We start from the raw sequence: 14,955 nt of genomic DNA on the forward strand, positions 1-14,955 counted from the left end.
ACTGTCAATGTTGTGTCTCACTAAATTTGTTTGCGAGCTACCATTCTCAAAAATTCTGAGGAATTCAGTCAAAAATGTAAGACATGATTTAAGCAACTTTTCCAGTTGAATAGTACAGCATCCACCTTACATATACGGGATGCATAAACATATAGCATACATATACCTAAACATATGCGGAACCTCACGGCAACGCTGACTGTAAAATTCACCTGGAGTGTCTATATAATTGCTATTGCAATAAAATGCATTTGCTACTGAAGGGAGATTAACATATCTCTAATAGCAACTTTGTTTCTTTTTCTTACATAAAAAGCTTCCAACAGTTCCACCTTTATTAAATGTGCTTTTGCCTAGAATACATTTAATCAAACTGTGCCTCACAGTTGCAGGTACTGCCAATGCACAAGCAAGTGTACATTGTTCTATTCCCTTATAGAATATTCATGCTCACATGCTCAGACACTAAAACGCCATTCAGCATAAGTTATGTAGGTCTGCACCACAAACAGAAGCCATGTTAAAATAATTTTTTCAATCCTTTCAATGTAATGTGCCCTTCAGCTTTCATGACTGTGAGGAAGCCATTGCTCAGAGTGTGACATTTGGACACCATCACCATTTTTTGCAGTTGAAACAAAAACATTTTCCCTAGCCTAGACTTAAGTCGAACCCTGATATGTTGAACCCACATATAACGAATTATTGTATATATTCAACAGCTGTAAGATCCCCCTCAAAAGCTTTTGTATAAAATTTTTACTTTATATATATCGAATGGCCTATATATCACTTTGTTTGTGATCCCCTTCAGATTCGATATATCCAGGTTCAACTGTATTTGCATTTGGAGTAGCATTCCAGGCAGTATATTCCTATACTTCCTATATATTCCTACAGTATACATTAAACTGCCTCTCACAATCATCTCAGGGGCAGCTGTGCTAGCTTTCGAGCAGTCCACCGAACAGCAGCCACCAGAAACTCACTTTGTGTCCTGTGCATCCTCAGCTGCCTCTAAGGCCTCTGCTGGTGCAGTTGTTTTCGGTGCTGCTATCGCTGCCCTGCAAGCAAAAACATAATCTGCTAGCACCGTTTTCTTTACCACTTGTGATGTTACACCCACTAGGGGTAGCAAAAACACCCACTAGGGCTGACTAGGGATAACATTACATTGCTCACAGCAAACCACATTGACCACCCTTTCACGAATTTTGTTGACCACGAAACCTTCACATAATGCTATAGGTGCACATCATACTGTCACGTTGTAGCGACGGTGAAGAATCAAACGCCACCAAAAGTGTGAGTCGAGGATCTAACTCTTTATGAGGTGAAATTGCGTGCAGAAATATGACCAACACTCGAATCACAGCAATAGCAGCAAGCACAGTAATCAAATCTATTTACGTTGTAATCTGATTTACGTAATCCGATTAAACAAGAATCTTTTACTATAGGATTGGTAACAACATTCAAGAAATTTTGGTTACAGTAGATGCATCTTGCGCCGAGCGATAACTCGATAACAGTGATAAGCCTGTGAAAATCAATCACCAAATAAAAGTAAAACAACATACGAGCGAAAATCTGCACTCTGAAGTATATTCAAGACAAAGAAAAAAAAACTTAAGTTATAGGCGAAATACAAACAGTAGGAACCTAACTTCCAACCTCAGAGTGATATGTGCAGTGCACTACCTACCAAACGATTTGAAACTGTGGCTGCCCATTCTTTCAGTTATCTCAAAATTATGTTTAAGAAACATAGCCATTGAAAACAAATTAGCTAGTGCCATTGACAGGAAGCGTTTTCCAATTTATTTTAATTTCCTTACGTTAAAAATACACAGTAAAATTTTAAAGGTATGCTAAAGGAATATATTAAGCCAAGTTACATTGATAGATTATTCGTCTAGAAATGTATGATAGTGTTCTGTGTGCGAACACATGATATAAATTTCTCGAGTAGAAAATTTCCACCAAAGGTCCCGTTGCTGCGACACAATTTAAATTGTCCAGGTCAAATCGTACGAATTCACATACAGTCGAATGCCTTTATAACGAAGCGCTTGGGGCCTCCAAAATCATTCGCTATGCAGGTCACTTCGTTGTAAAGGTCGTGCACCGCACCGCTCACACTAGAATTGGGACAGAATATTCCCTTCCTTATACAGCTCATTTTTTTGTAGAGGCCCTCGACTGTAATTTCCACGTGGCCTCCCTCTCTGCAGCTCTTTGTGAATCAGCCAGTTCCGACACCACATGATAGACCACACTCAAAAATATGACGACACTCCCGATTTTTCATTTTTGTCACTTTCTCACTTGCAAAAACTCTGTTTTCGCTACAATGACAAATTTATTATTACAGAAGCCTAATATTTCAATCTAGCTCGACTTGATATTTGTCTTTAGTGTACCTTTTAATTAATATCAATGTATAAAACATACAGGCATACACTTTACACACCTTTGCTTTGAACTTTGCTTGAGCTTTATAGGCTGTCATTGATTCTCGCTTGTTTCCATGCCTGTCACATGCTCAACACACCGCCATGTCCTACAATCATGGCAGCTGCCCATCTCACAAATGGGTGATTTAATTTGTGACCAGACATGCCAGTATTTCCTCTTGATTCAGCTTTTGCAGCAAGTGCAACAAGCAACACATGGCCTACCTGTACCACTAATGACACATGAACATCGAGGATTTGGCTCAGAATGAGTTTTGTTTTTGTTGTACAAGCTAACTGGTACCAAGCTGAAATGCTCTCGACACCTAAGACGTTTAAAGCGACCACGGTAGTCGAAGTTGATTTAGCTGAGCTCTCACATCAGTGAGAAACACTGCCTGTGGTAATGCTAGCCAGCATACTGTGAACACTGGTTTAGACAGCCACTTGCGATGCCTTGACTGGTCAAATCTTCCCATCTGCCCTTTTCTCGCCTTCAGCTGTTCACTGCACGGCCAGGATAGGCATTAGAAGTGCCATACCTCGCTGTATTTCATGCAATGGAAAATGTACTGCCAGAAGTTTCTGATGAAAAGCCCTGCCCAAACTTCAAGCGAAAATTCCACTTGCCCGCCACCTAACGTGCGCAGTGCCTGAAGTACGCGTGTCAGGAACTGCTGGGTGGCACTCTCATAGAGGTCGAATGCAATCTGGTATGCCATCAGCGTTGACTCCTACAGAAGGAGAGAGATGATCAACAAATAAATTAGTATAAAATGCTCCCTGTGTCATTAATGCTGGTCAGTACTAAATGAAAGAACATCTTAGTGAAAACAAGGCACTATATAAGTGGCAGTAACCCAACACGCAACTACTTGTTATTCAGGCCTTGAAACACAAGTGCCACTTCACAGCTGGTAGGAAAACAAAGCCTAATTGTGCTGGTAGTTTGGTGCACATAGCTCGAGAGAGGAGTGCGTCACGTGTTCAAGAGTGTCACATGCATATGAAATGCAGCAAATTCATCAAACGGTATGTGAGAGTGGCTCGAAATACGGGAGAGAGATGGTATTGATGCTCTCATGGATTTCAAAGTATTTCCTCATGTTTGGACAGCATAACACAGAAACATCTCAAGACATTCTAAGTCGAACCTTTTGTTCATTAGGAATGCAATGTATTCCTTTTATATTGACTGGCAATTAAATATGTGCTGCCAAAATATGAATTGCACTGTGCTTGGCACAGGTTAGTAAAAGCTTTCGAGATCACAGTTTCATTATGTCACAGTGTGCAATGAACTTCATTCAACATGCACTAAAATAAAGAGGTGTCACCTTGAAATTTTCATGTGCTGCCTTACTAGCAGTCAGTCAACCTATGTATGAATCTTTTCTCTTTACCCTCCTGTGGCTCTACATCTGATAATACAACTTACGGGACGTGCGAGTAAATACTAGTAACTTAAACTGCAAGCAGTGTACTCCACTTTTACCAGATCACTCCCTTGACATCACATTATGCCCAACAGATGCAGTGCCACGAATGCATTCCGCCATAAAATGAATATTAACTAGTCCTGCAAACTTGTTCTGTTGCAGTAGTTTTAAACAAACATCAATGGTAGCAGCAATGAATTAACATCTTTAGGGAATCACATTCATAGAAAACTACAATAATTTTAGCACATCACAGGCATAGGCCAACAAATTCACTCATGAGTCAGCTCACTCAGACCGACCTGCGAGTCTGTGTGAGTGAGGCCGAGTAGAATTTCTGTGAGCTTGAGTCTGAGTCAAGCAAGCCAAGGAGAATTTTGGCAAGTCTGAGTGAGCCTTAAGTAAAAGATATAATTTTGTGAGTGAGTGCCATTTGTTTTACCAGCCTATGGTTAGATGTTTTAGGACTGCATACCTTTATTTATGGTGCTGTTAAAAGCCTTTAACAAAAGCCATGCCCGCCAGTGACTATGAATCATCGCATGACTCTGTGTGACAGTGCTGTAATGCAGGTTTGTGAAGTGTGCCCTGCACAAACACTCACCGCATTGCCGTCGAGGAGCCGCAGCAGCACATCTGCCACTGACCGTGCATCATCCAGGAAGATGAGGCACTGCAAAACAATGCAAACACACTCACAGTCAGTCTCGTAAGCATAAACAACAAGAAAGAAAAGTGTCACCATGTCTGTCTCCTTCTTTGAAGAACTTAGCTCTTCATGTGGAGTCCGTGTGGCTGGTGCAGCAGGAGTGGCGGGACCCGTTAACAAAGGTCAATTTGCTATTCTTACTGTTGTATATTTAGACACAAGTTTTCCACCTAACTTTACCCTTTGTTGACCAAGCCTGCTAATTACACAATGTTGCTCAGTTTTTCCACTCACCTCAAATATGCAATTAGTTTCTATGTGGGCCAATCACATCTCAATATACTTAAAGGTCGCACATGCAGTCACAATTTAAGAAATACTGGCTCAAAAGAAAATTATTTTTAAAGCAGGGCTAGATAGCCTATACAATAAAGAATACAATGTTGGAAGCAGTTTTGTAAAATATTTCCTTCTTGAAACTAAAAATAAAAATTAGTTCAACATTGCAGATACCACAAACATAGTTTCCTATGTACTAAAAATTTCTTGACCTTACCTTCTCTAATGCTGCCATATCAAGGCCAAAAAATTAAACGTAGTTATAAGCATTACTTTAAATGGGTCCTGAATCACGCCTCGGGCTTGATGAAAAACACAATCAGTGGATACCATACACTGCTGTGAACATCTCAGCCAAATTTTGCAGTCATGCCCAGCCCGTGGATCTCGCAAGTAGAGTGTGAGGTCACCTTTCTCTCAAACACTCTCTCTTTTCAACAGAAACTTGCACCTCACTCTTTTCTGGATGCTTTATTTCGTAATATAACAGATTTTCATATGCGGCTGCTAATGGCCAATAGGCGACATCAATCAAGAAGGGTATTTGGATCAGGGCACATTTCTCTACTCTTACTGTGTTTGTTTATTGACGAAATTTAATAAACAGGGTGAAGCAAGTGAAAAGCTGCTTTCGAATTTTGACAATTATTTCGTTATGGGGGTGCTAGAGTCTCAGAGAAGTACCGACCACCATGGGTTCGAGCTTAGCGAGCCACAGGACTGTGTCAGCCATTGCCTAGCGCGCCGCTGCGCCTGCGCTCAGGCCGCAAAAGGGCTACTGAGTGCTAAGCACGCAAGAGAACACAGTATTGCCCTGAGTTGGCAGAAACTATTTATCTCCAGCAACACCCAACACTGTACAAATGCATGGTCCTGGGGTTCGTGGAAGCCAAATGGCTCCTGTGCAAAGGGCGAAAATGCAGAAGGGACAGCTATAGCATGTGACTGCGAAAGCAAAGGCTCCAGCGACATGCTGGGAAAAGTCCCCGCGGTTAGGCTGCTTGCTCCCACAATAACCAGCGGGCCAACTCACGAGAGCTCGGACAATCTCCTTCTGCTTGGGCATCCGATAAGTGCAGCTTGGCACAGTTCGACCCCATGCGAGCACTAGGCACCGCTCTTTGGCTTAGCATCCGGAAAGAATCAGCACAAGCCACGTGCTCGACGTACGGGCAAAGGCACCGTACGCGAGCTCAAGTCTGCAACACCAAGGAGCCAGCAGGCGAGAGGAAAACTTGGACATACTCAGTGCAGTGTCGGAGAGAACACCTGCGGGCAGTCTTGGCCACCCTGCTTATCAGTGTGGTGGCTGTCAGGTCTCGCTAATTTCAACTAGTTTTGAACACTCAACTAGCCTCAAACCATGCGCAACTTAAGGTCAGACGGCACGTACGCTAGCCAGCGCACGCTCACTCCTGGCCACTCCTGGTTAGACACGTTGGCAGACTTCGCCCTTAGGAATGTGCAAGTTGGATGTGGCTACTATCCTTCAGCGAAGCTGGTGCAGGAAAAAGCAGCGCCCACCACATAGCATGGCCAGATTGGAGCATATGAGCACGAGCACGCAATCAAGTCCTGTTGTGCACAAAGCAAACGCTGCACACACGCACTACATTTGCATGTAGCTGTGATCTGCTATGTAGCGTACATACCACAGCAGCCGCGACAAGTTCGCCAGTTGAGCACACTGCGGCTCGCTGAAGACAACAGCATTTGGCTTACGTTTGGCGCGTCATAGGTGCCATAATCTTAAGTAGTGGCGTCTACGTGAACATCCAAAATCAAATTTGAACTGCACGCCATGGTGGCGTCCAGTAGACTGAGCGTTGTGGGCACACCATGCTCCGTTGTATCCTTTGCAGTGCAAGAGATTGAAGAAGGAGCAGAAGCACCGCGAACGATGTGTTTGATTGCCAATAACTGCGTTTCTGCTGAACGCATTGAAGTACTTTTTTACGGCAAAGTATTTTTTAAAAAGCTTATTTTTTTCTAGGGGCCCTGAACCACATCAATAAACAGTGGTTCAGGGCCCCTAGAAAATGGCAAAATAGAAGAAAGAAAGTAAGTAAGGAAAATAATTTTCAATGGCTAAGAACAAAAATACCTATGCAAATATACTTGCACTCTTAAGTGTGGTCACTAGCCAGCTTAGATATGAAGCTATCATATAGTCAATGAAGGATGACATCACAATTTTTAAGACACTTGCAGTAGGCTGGAGCTGCTAGAAATACGCTGAATTTATAACAGCAAAATTCCAATGGCTGTGATATTTTTTGCAGGTATTGTTCAATCAAAATATCTTTCTGCAGGGCTATATTATATACTTTAACTGAATGGTGTATCATATACAGTAGAACCCTGTTGATATGTTCCCGTTATGTACGTTTTCCCGGTCCCAACGTTGGCAATTGAGAACAAAAAAATGACCCAATAGAGTTGCGTTCATTTTTTACCAACTGATTTGTTCCTGGAACGCGCAATTTTTCAGCAGCGATGTTCAATACGTCACCAAACTGCAATAATATGATACGTTTTCCATCCGCTAGATCCCATGTTAACAAGACAATGCACGAGGTGCGCGGGGTCAACAACAGTATATAGCTGCCTGCTGTGGCAACTTCACCGCAATACTCGCCCTCCCATCTCACATGAAAGGGCCGGCGCGCACTCAGTTTCTCATCTCATTACCAGCAAATGTTCTCCGGGGTCGTCGCACATGGCATTCACAGCTATCACCGCCAATCCTATTGCAATAAGCATCGTCGCCTATCTGTTTCACAGCGCATGGTCCCATCAGAAGTGTAGCGCACGCTTTTAATAGGCGATTACCGAAACGCGACAGCATTCCCTGCTGCAGACTGGGATCGTATACGTTTTCTAGCCACTAGACCTCATTGTGAACAAGAAAAGGCGTGAGGCGTGCGTGATCGACAACAGTATATAAACGCCCATCTCATGCGAGAACGACGGCGCGCACAGTTTATTTCGATACCAGCAAATCTCCGGCCGGGTCGCTGCACTCACAGCTATCGCCTCCAAGCCTACTGCAGTAAGCATCTTCACCTATCTGTTTTACAATGCGTGATGCGTAGTGCATTGTGTCATTGGTAGCGTGCTGCAAGCTATTACTAGGCGATAATTCAAATGTGCTGCCATTCCCTGCAGTGTCGCCCTCCAGCTTGATTTCATTCCGGTTTCCTGTTGCCCTCTTAAAACACCACACTATAGGAAAACAACAAAAGGCGCCTCTGGCCTCAGGAGCACCATCAGCTCGACGCGCGTCACATTACGTAGATGTCAATGATAGTAGAGTCTCAAATTTTTTTAGTCACTTCGGATCGTACGTTTTCCCAATTAGTAAGCTTTTTCTCGTATTTTTTTCCAAAACGTATGAACGAGGTTCCACTGTATATGATATGCGACAATTACCATTCACTAAATCTCAATTGTGCACTTTTTTTTAGAAATGTGAGGTTTGTTAGGCCATTGCAAGACTAAACGAAGGCTTGTCTACTTTTCGCACAAAAAAATATGAATTCATACAGTAAGGAGTTAAATTTGACACACAACAACTGGCACAATATTCCAACATACCTGGCACATGTTGACATAGTCTGGTGTGGCAAGATTCTTGTAGAGTCGAACCAAGGTGCGCAACACCTCATCTTGGAAGGCCCGATTTTGGACTAGTGTCATGGCCACATTGGCACTGTAGGCCAGCATTCCAGGAATTTCTTTCTGCCAACGCAATAAGCAAAGGCATCCACTATGAGCTCATGTTAATTCTATTGGCTCTAGCTTATTTGTGTTATTACATTTTGCCGCTGTAGCCAAGCAATGTCAGTAATATTGTTCGTTTCTGCATTGATGCCTTTCCAGGTGTCACATAAAGATACAATGCTGGCAATGAGTTGACAAGAAGAATATGAATGCACTCTAGCAGGTGTTTTTTTTGCATTCCTTGTTGGCCAAGGCTATCTGTGGCTTCTACAATACTGCAGAAAACCAGTAGGGTGGGATAAAGGGAGCCTCTAAAAGCCCATGTGGCACTGCGGCTTGCAGATGTACAAAGTGTGGCTAATGTCACTGAGTGCACAAACTTATCCATGTGATGTTGCTTTTCAGAGCACCACAGCCTGTAGACTAAAATACCAGCACACCACATTCACACTACACATGGTTTCATCAGTTAAAAGGACACTGAAGAGGTTTAAGAAATGGAAGATTTATGGTGGTCTGTAAGGCTGCCACAGTATCATTCAACTCCTTAAGGTATTTTTTCGATTGTGTGCGTAGCAGCACCGCAACCACCGTTTAAATTTTCATCGCAGCTCGGTCCTCTCACACACCGAGCAGAGCAGCAAATAACTTGGGTCACACGAGTGCTCTATTCAAATTTACCGCCTCACCAATACCTGTGATGACGTCATGATCATCATCATCATCATCAGAGCATGTCAACTGACTCGGGGTGTCTCCCACAGATACCACTGCTCATTTCGGCTAAATTAAAGCGACCTGTGGTGGACGAGTTTCATATTCAAGGTGAGGGGGGGGGGGAGTATATTAAGTCTGAAAGGTTACTGTTTTTTAAAAGTGCTTCAGCTTCTCTTTTAACTCAGACATATGAAGATCCTCAACATGATAGAATCGAATGTGCCATTTTTGTCTCGACTGCCCTAAATTATAAGAGATAACCACAGGTTTCTGCTACATGTTAAAACCTGTTTGAGGAAGCCGACACATCTCTTGACATTTTTTTATTTTAGCCATATTTGTTGGTTTTCCTAGTACTAACATGAATTCCTTCTCAACCAGACAAGGAGTCTTCCAGTAGTCAATTTCAATTACATGTTACACCAGCACATTTTCATGCAATATATTAGGCTCCCACGATATTCTTACTTCTATATATCTGCACTTGAATGTACATTTATTTTGTCCTTTTCCAGCTTCTTGTCAAATCGCCTTGCCAACACTCATTACAATACACCTCCTAGGTGCATTAAAAACTAACAGTGGCTGAGGAACCTTGTCCTGCTTACAAATGCAGCTACTACTGCCGCTGCTACCAACACAAAGTGAAATACACACTCACTGAAGCCACGATGGCCTTCTCAAACATGTCCATGCGGCGCGTCTCGAGCGCAATGCCCACAGCCTGTCGGTACTGTTTATCATCAAAGCAGCGCTGGAACATGCGGTTCACGATGGCCTCCAATCGCTCGTCAATACCCTCACTCTCCTCGGGCTGCTTGCGCAGCTTTATGTAGTGGTCAATGGACTTGGCTGCAGACACAATGGCACCACAATTACTTCAACTTCCAGACACCAAAAGTAGACATGCAACCATGCAACTGTTTTTATTTAGAAAATAAATACAAGAAGCAGCCACTCCTGTAGTTCAGACACAGACAGCAAACCACCAAAAAGAGAAAAGAAAGGTGGACAAGCTTCAGAAAAAGGCGTGGCAAACATTTTAGCTTAAAGAGATACAGAATAAAAAATGTGTCAAGGAAATTTGTGGCTACAATGACAGCTACCGCACTGAGAGTTACCAAAACAACACTCTTTCTAAGCAGAAATGAGCAAAAAGTAATTATTTTAGTGAATATTTTTCAAATTGCTGCCCCTAGCGGCATCCTCCGACAGCTCCGGCAAAACCAATATTGCACCACACTTACCTGCCTCACTGCTTCCCGCCCATTGCGAGCGATCGCAAAGCCTCGGGGTGTCATTGAAAAGGCAGCACCTCAAGTCTGACGCTGTGTCGTCTGTTTTCTCGAGGAAGCGCAAGCAACAAGATGTCAGAGGCGCATTTGAAAAGAGAAGGCGAATATGCATGGCTCTGCTATCGCAAACGCCATAGACCAGTGGAGCTGGGGGAAGTAGTGCCATACTGCACACAAAACACTCAAGCGCTGGCAATGCGTCCCTACGGTGTCCACCGAAGGCGTCTACTACGGCATTCGCAATTCGAGTGGCTAACGCTGTAGTAGACGCCACGGTTGTCAGCAGCCACGGTTGTCAGCAGCCACGTGTAGCAGCCGCCGGAGAAGAACGCTGCTTGGCAGTTATTTGTTGTTTATTCAAAATTCTAAGCCAGATATTTGGCCAATTCTGCCCGAATGAATCGAAATTCGCATCGTCTGCAGCGACGACAAAAGATTAAAAAAAAAAAACATAGGCCTACATGATAGTGACAGTGGCATCTCGCTCCCGCCAAGGGAAGGAGCGCCCTGCTGCGATAAAAGAACGGGGGAGCGGGCGTGTTAGCTAGCGCTGAAGGAATGTGCTGAGCTGAGGTATATGTTACCTGCTCGCCACTTGTGTTCCTTGTATCTGCCAGTTCTGCAGGCTGTGCATAAAAACATTGTTCCTCTGTGTTTAGATTGATCAACTTCTTGGTGAAAGTACGGAGGAACCAGAAACCGTGCCTTCAGTACCAGTTGCTACCTCTGATGGATTGTCACCGAAATACCGTTCGTTCCTGTCGTTGCTGGTTGTTCACAAGGCTGCTCATCGAAGTCAGAGTCATAATCTCCGCTCATGCCATCACTCTCACTAGAACTTAGCATTGTGCATGGCGCAACGCGGGGAAAACAAAACAGTGCGCAGCCAGTCAGTTCACCCAGTGGTTGTTGAAGGCAGATGTGACGCCAGATCCGCCGGCTTGTTGTCGGGAGTGTGTTGCATGTGACCCAGTGGGCACTCACAGAGCGTCAAAAATAAACCTATCCGCTCAAACATAACCCGAATAATGACTATATACAAGAGCAATCGTATCTTAGGAATGCAACTGTGGTGCTTTCGCAATATTATTAGATTTTTATTCTGTATCTCTTTAAATTATTGAGTCCAATGCAACTGTTAAGAAGACAGTCAAGTATTTCTAACAGATGCCTCCAGGGAACAATGGAAGACTAGTCAAAGACAAGGTCTATTGTTCGTGCAACCAGTGACCTGTTCTAATACAGTGCATACACCTGATGCTAATAAACTTGACGACCCTTCCTAACAGTTGGCATACACCAGCCTGGGGGGGGGGGGGGGGGAGTGTATTCCGTAAGCATCCACCTAGTAGATTGTCCATTTCAGCAAGCAGCTGATTGGCTGTAGGGGAGCCAGCGAAAAGGAAATTGGCTGAGGGTGCCTGTTTTCTTCTCACTGGTACCCCAGCCCAGCCAATCAGCACTTCAGCAGCAGCAGAAATTGGTATGCCCACTAGGTGGACATTTACAGAATACGCTCCCCCCCTCCCCTGTCAATGTGCACATTTGTCCCTCCTCCACAGAAAGCAGATCTATAGAACTGCCTCTACCTTACAGGTACCAAATTTAATTTGTTTTAATACTGGTTCACAGGTGATACAATAACCAATCACTCACAACAGCAAGCTTATTTCATATCAGAAGAGCTTCAGTTTGGTCTAGTTGGTGTTTACTGCATATCTTAAAAAGTTACCACCTGTCTCATTTCTGTGTTCTCTTCTGCTGTCCCCATCTTTATTTGCAGTCAATATGATATGCAGTATTTCACATCAATTTCAAGCAAAGAAAGGACATCAGTCTATGGTATTCATGGACACAGACCATGCTTTTGCAGCCGAGTTCATATTCGCAAATTCATTTGTATTCAAGAACGGTTCGTAAAAATGGACGTAAGCCAACCACGACAGTGTTCAAGATGACAGCAATGGCAGTAGCCAAAGCAAGGAAGAAATATAGAAAAAAAGAAAGCTTCATGAATACAACACCAGTCATCTGTGTTTATTACCTACAAACTCCTCACTTGCATGTTTCACTCAATTTCAATATGCAATTCATGTGCTCAACCAGCTAATTCAAAATACATGGCCATTTAGAGTGCATATAAAACTGGGTGTAACCTAACCTCACCATAGAGCTAGCATTTACACTGAGCTGTGTCATGGAAAGAAGCAGCTTGCTTCCTCTAAAGGGGCTGTTTTCTTAGTCATTTTTGCAAGTACTTTTTTCATTGTGCACCCACTATCTGAATGAACTAGCATCTGACAGGCATCTTACATCAACGTCACTTTCGCATCCCATACTTGTCAGTTCACTGACAAGATGAACAGCAGCAACATCATAGCGTAAATTAATAGCAGTTGCCATGGTTAAGCATCCCACTGAATAAATGTTATTAGCAAATCAGTTCTGCGGAAGCCAGCAAGGTGAAGGAAAAAGTTCATGCACAGGAAAAATTGTCATCCACCTGAGTGCAGCACGAAGCTACAAAAGAAACCCATCCGGGTTTCTCAGTAACAAGGCATCACAGTTGAAGAAAAATTTGTCCTGCTCTGGGGAACGAAACCAGGACCAACCCCTTTCCAGGGTTGTCGCTCTACCATCTGAGTTAACCAAAAGGCCAATGGATTGCAGCGCAAACTTTATTTTTGGGAAACCTGTATGGATTTCCTTTGTAACACTGTGCTCAACTCAGATGGATGAAAAAATTTTCCTTTCCTGAATGTTAATTGAATCGATGGAGCAAATGCAATTATTGCAAAGAATGGGTCTACTTAAAGCAATAAAGGTTGAAAAGAGGTCTTTAAATTGTTCTCTGTGGCGAGGCCACATTCCATGAAAGATAACATGTCCATGCATTGGGTGGAACAAGTAGCCTGAGGATGAATGCCCATTTGGGAGAATTGCATCGTTGGCTCAACAGGATTTAAACCTAACCATCTAAGCAAGCAATATTTGCGGTTGTGACATTGGAGTGCAATAATGTGATAATCAAAACCTGGCATCCAAGACGTCATTACAGTGCCTGCGGTAGGCAAAGCATAACCTTCGATATGGGCTTCCAGTACTCAAGGTTCGTTACTCAGTAATGCAATGTGGGCATTATCAATCACACACTTGCCACCTAATTTTTTTTTTCACACACTCATCTTTGCTGCTCTAGCCCATGTACACACCTAAACGTGACATCCCGAATAAGTTTCCTAATGTTATTACATACATAAGAAAATCATACGTACATATGATGGTCTGTACATACTCAGACGATGTTGTTACGTCAAAGAGCTCGCTCGCACCAAGGGCATAAGTTAGGGAGTCTTCAAATGAGCCAAGATGGTAGTAAACCTGGTAGAAAACCCGAAGGAAAGAAGCGAAAAAAAAGAAAAGACGTCAATCACTGAAACCAAGTTAAGGCCACTTCACAGACCTTGGATGCAACCAGCGCAGCCAGGTGCCTTTCAGGAAAAGCATTGTCCTCGTACAGAACCTCACTAAAAAGGGGGTAATAAAGACAATATTGATAAGACTCATTGAGAAAACAAAAGAAAGCTGAATATGACGATCTGAAATAGGCCATTAAAGTCAACGTCATTACATCTTCTCGATTGCTTCGGAGATCTCGGCCCAGAACTCGTCGACGATGTTGTCCAGCTTCTTCAAGGCGAACACTTTGAGCTCTGTTTGGTTCTCTTCAAGCAGGGAAATTATTCCCGCTGAAAAGGAGAAACACAAAACGATAAATTTTACTATGTGCAATACTGACATGTTAACGGAGCTCTACGAGTCGTTAAAAATATCTCTGTCATAGTCGCATGATGCGCATGGCCGTCTCACACAGGTGCGAGAAAGAAAGAGTTCTGTGTGACCGTGATAACAATCACATTTGTCATGTTTATTTGCAACAAAGCACGGCATCCCAATTTTCCAAACAAGCAACCTCGATGATGTAAATGTCGTTACTGGTCACAACGACACGCTGAACAGCACTGCCAGAAGGAAAAAATCTACGCAAACACAGATATATTCGCCACGCCTCACCTGCTGAAGTGATATTCATTGTTGACTGCACCATTCTCACGGTGGAGCGTCAGCAGAATTTGAGAATTCACGACGGAGTCGACGAAATTCCCTGACTCACGGACGCCGCTGCTCTCCTGCCCTTGCTCGCCGCAAAATTAGCCAACGGTAGCCAACATCAATCTATTTAGGATTACCCATAGTCGTTATAATTTTCATAATAGCCTCAGAGATGTGTATTTTTTATTTATGCACTATTATAAAATAAAAATTTCACACTCACG

General features: G+C 43.2%; 1 protein-coding gene across 1 annotated transcript in view; it reads right to left on the reverse strand.

The window, feature by feature from the left end:
* Rpn2 (Regulatory particle non-ATPase 2) overlaps window positions 1–14,835 on the reverse strand; it is an 81,118-nt gene extending 66,283 nt beyond the window's left edge. Inside the window, exons 1-9 of the mRNA XM_055077479.2 lie at window positions 14,693–14,835; window positions 14,250–14,367; window positions 14,082–14,145; window positions 13,894–13,999; window positions 9,985–10,175; window positions 8,481–8,624; window positions 4,500–4,568; window positions 3,087–3,190; window positions 990–1,064 (exon numbers count right to left, since the gene is read on the reverse strand). Of these exons, the coding sequence (XP_054933454.1) occupies window positions 990–1,064; window positions 3,087–3,190; window positions 4,500–4,568; window positions 8,481–8,624; window positions 9,985–10,175; window positions 13,894–13,999; window positions 14,082–14,145; window positions 14,250–14,367; window positions 14,693–14,726 (905 nt within the window). The 5' untranslated portion in view covers window positions 14,727–14,835. The remainder of the gene's footprint in view (window positions 1–989; window positions 1,065–3,086; window positions 3,191–4,499; window positions 4,569–8,480; window positions 8,625–9,984; window positions 10,176–13,893; window positions 14,000–14,081; window positions 14,146–14,249; window positions 14,368–14,692) is intronic.
* Between the last annotated feature and the right edge of the window lie 120 nt (window positions 14,836–14,955).

This window comes from Dermacentor andersoni, chromosome 2, assembly GCF_023375885.2.
Source record: "Dermacentor andersoni chromosome 2, qqDerAnde1_hic_scaffold, whole genome shotgun sequence".
NCBI classification, from domain to species: domain Eukaryota; kingdom Metazoa; phylum Arthropoda; class Arachnida; order Ixodida; family Ixodidae; genus Dermacentor; species Dermacentor andersoni.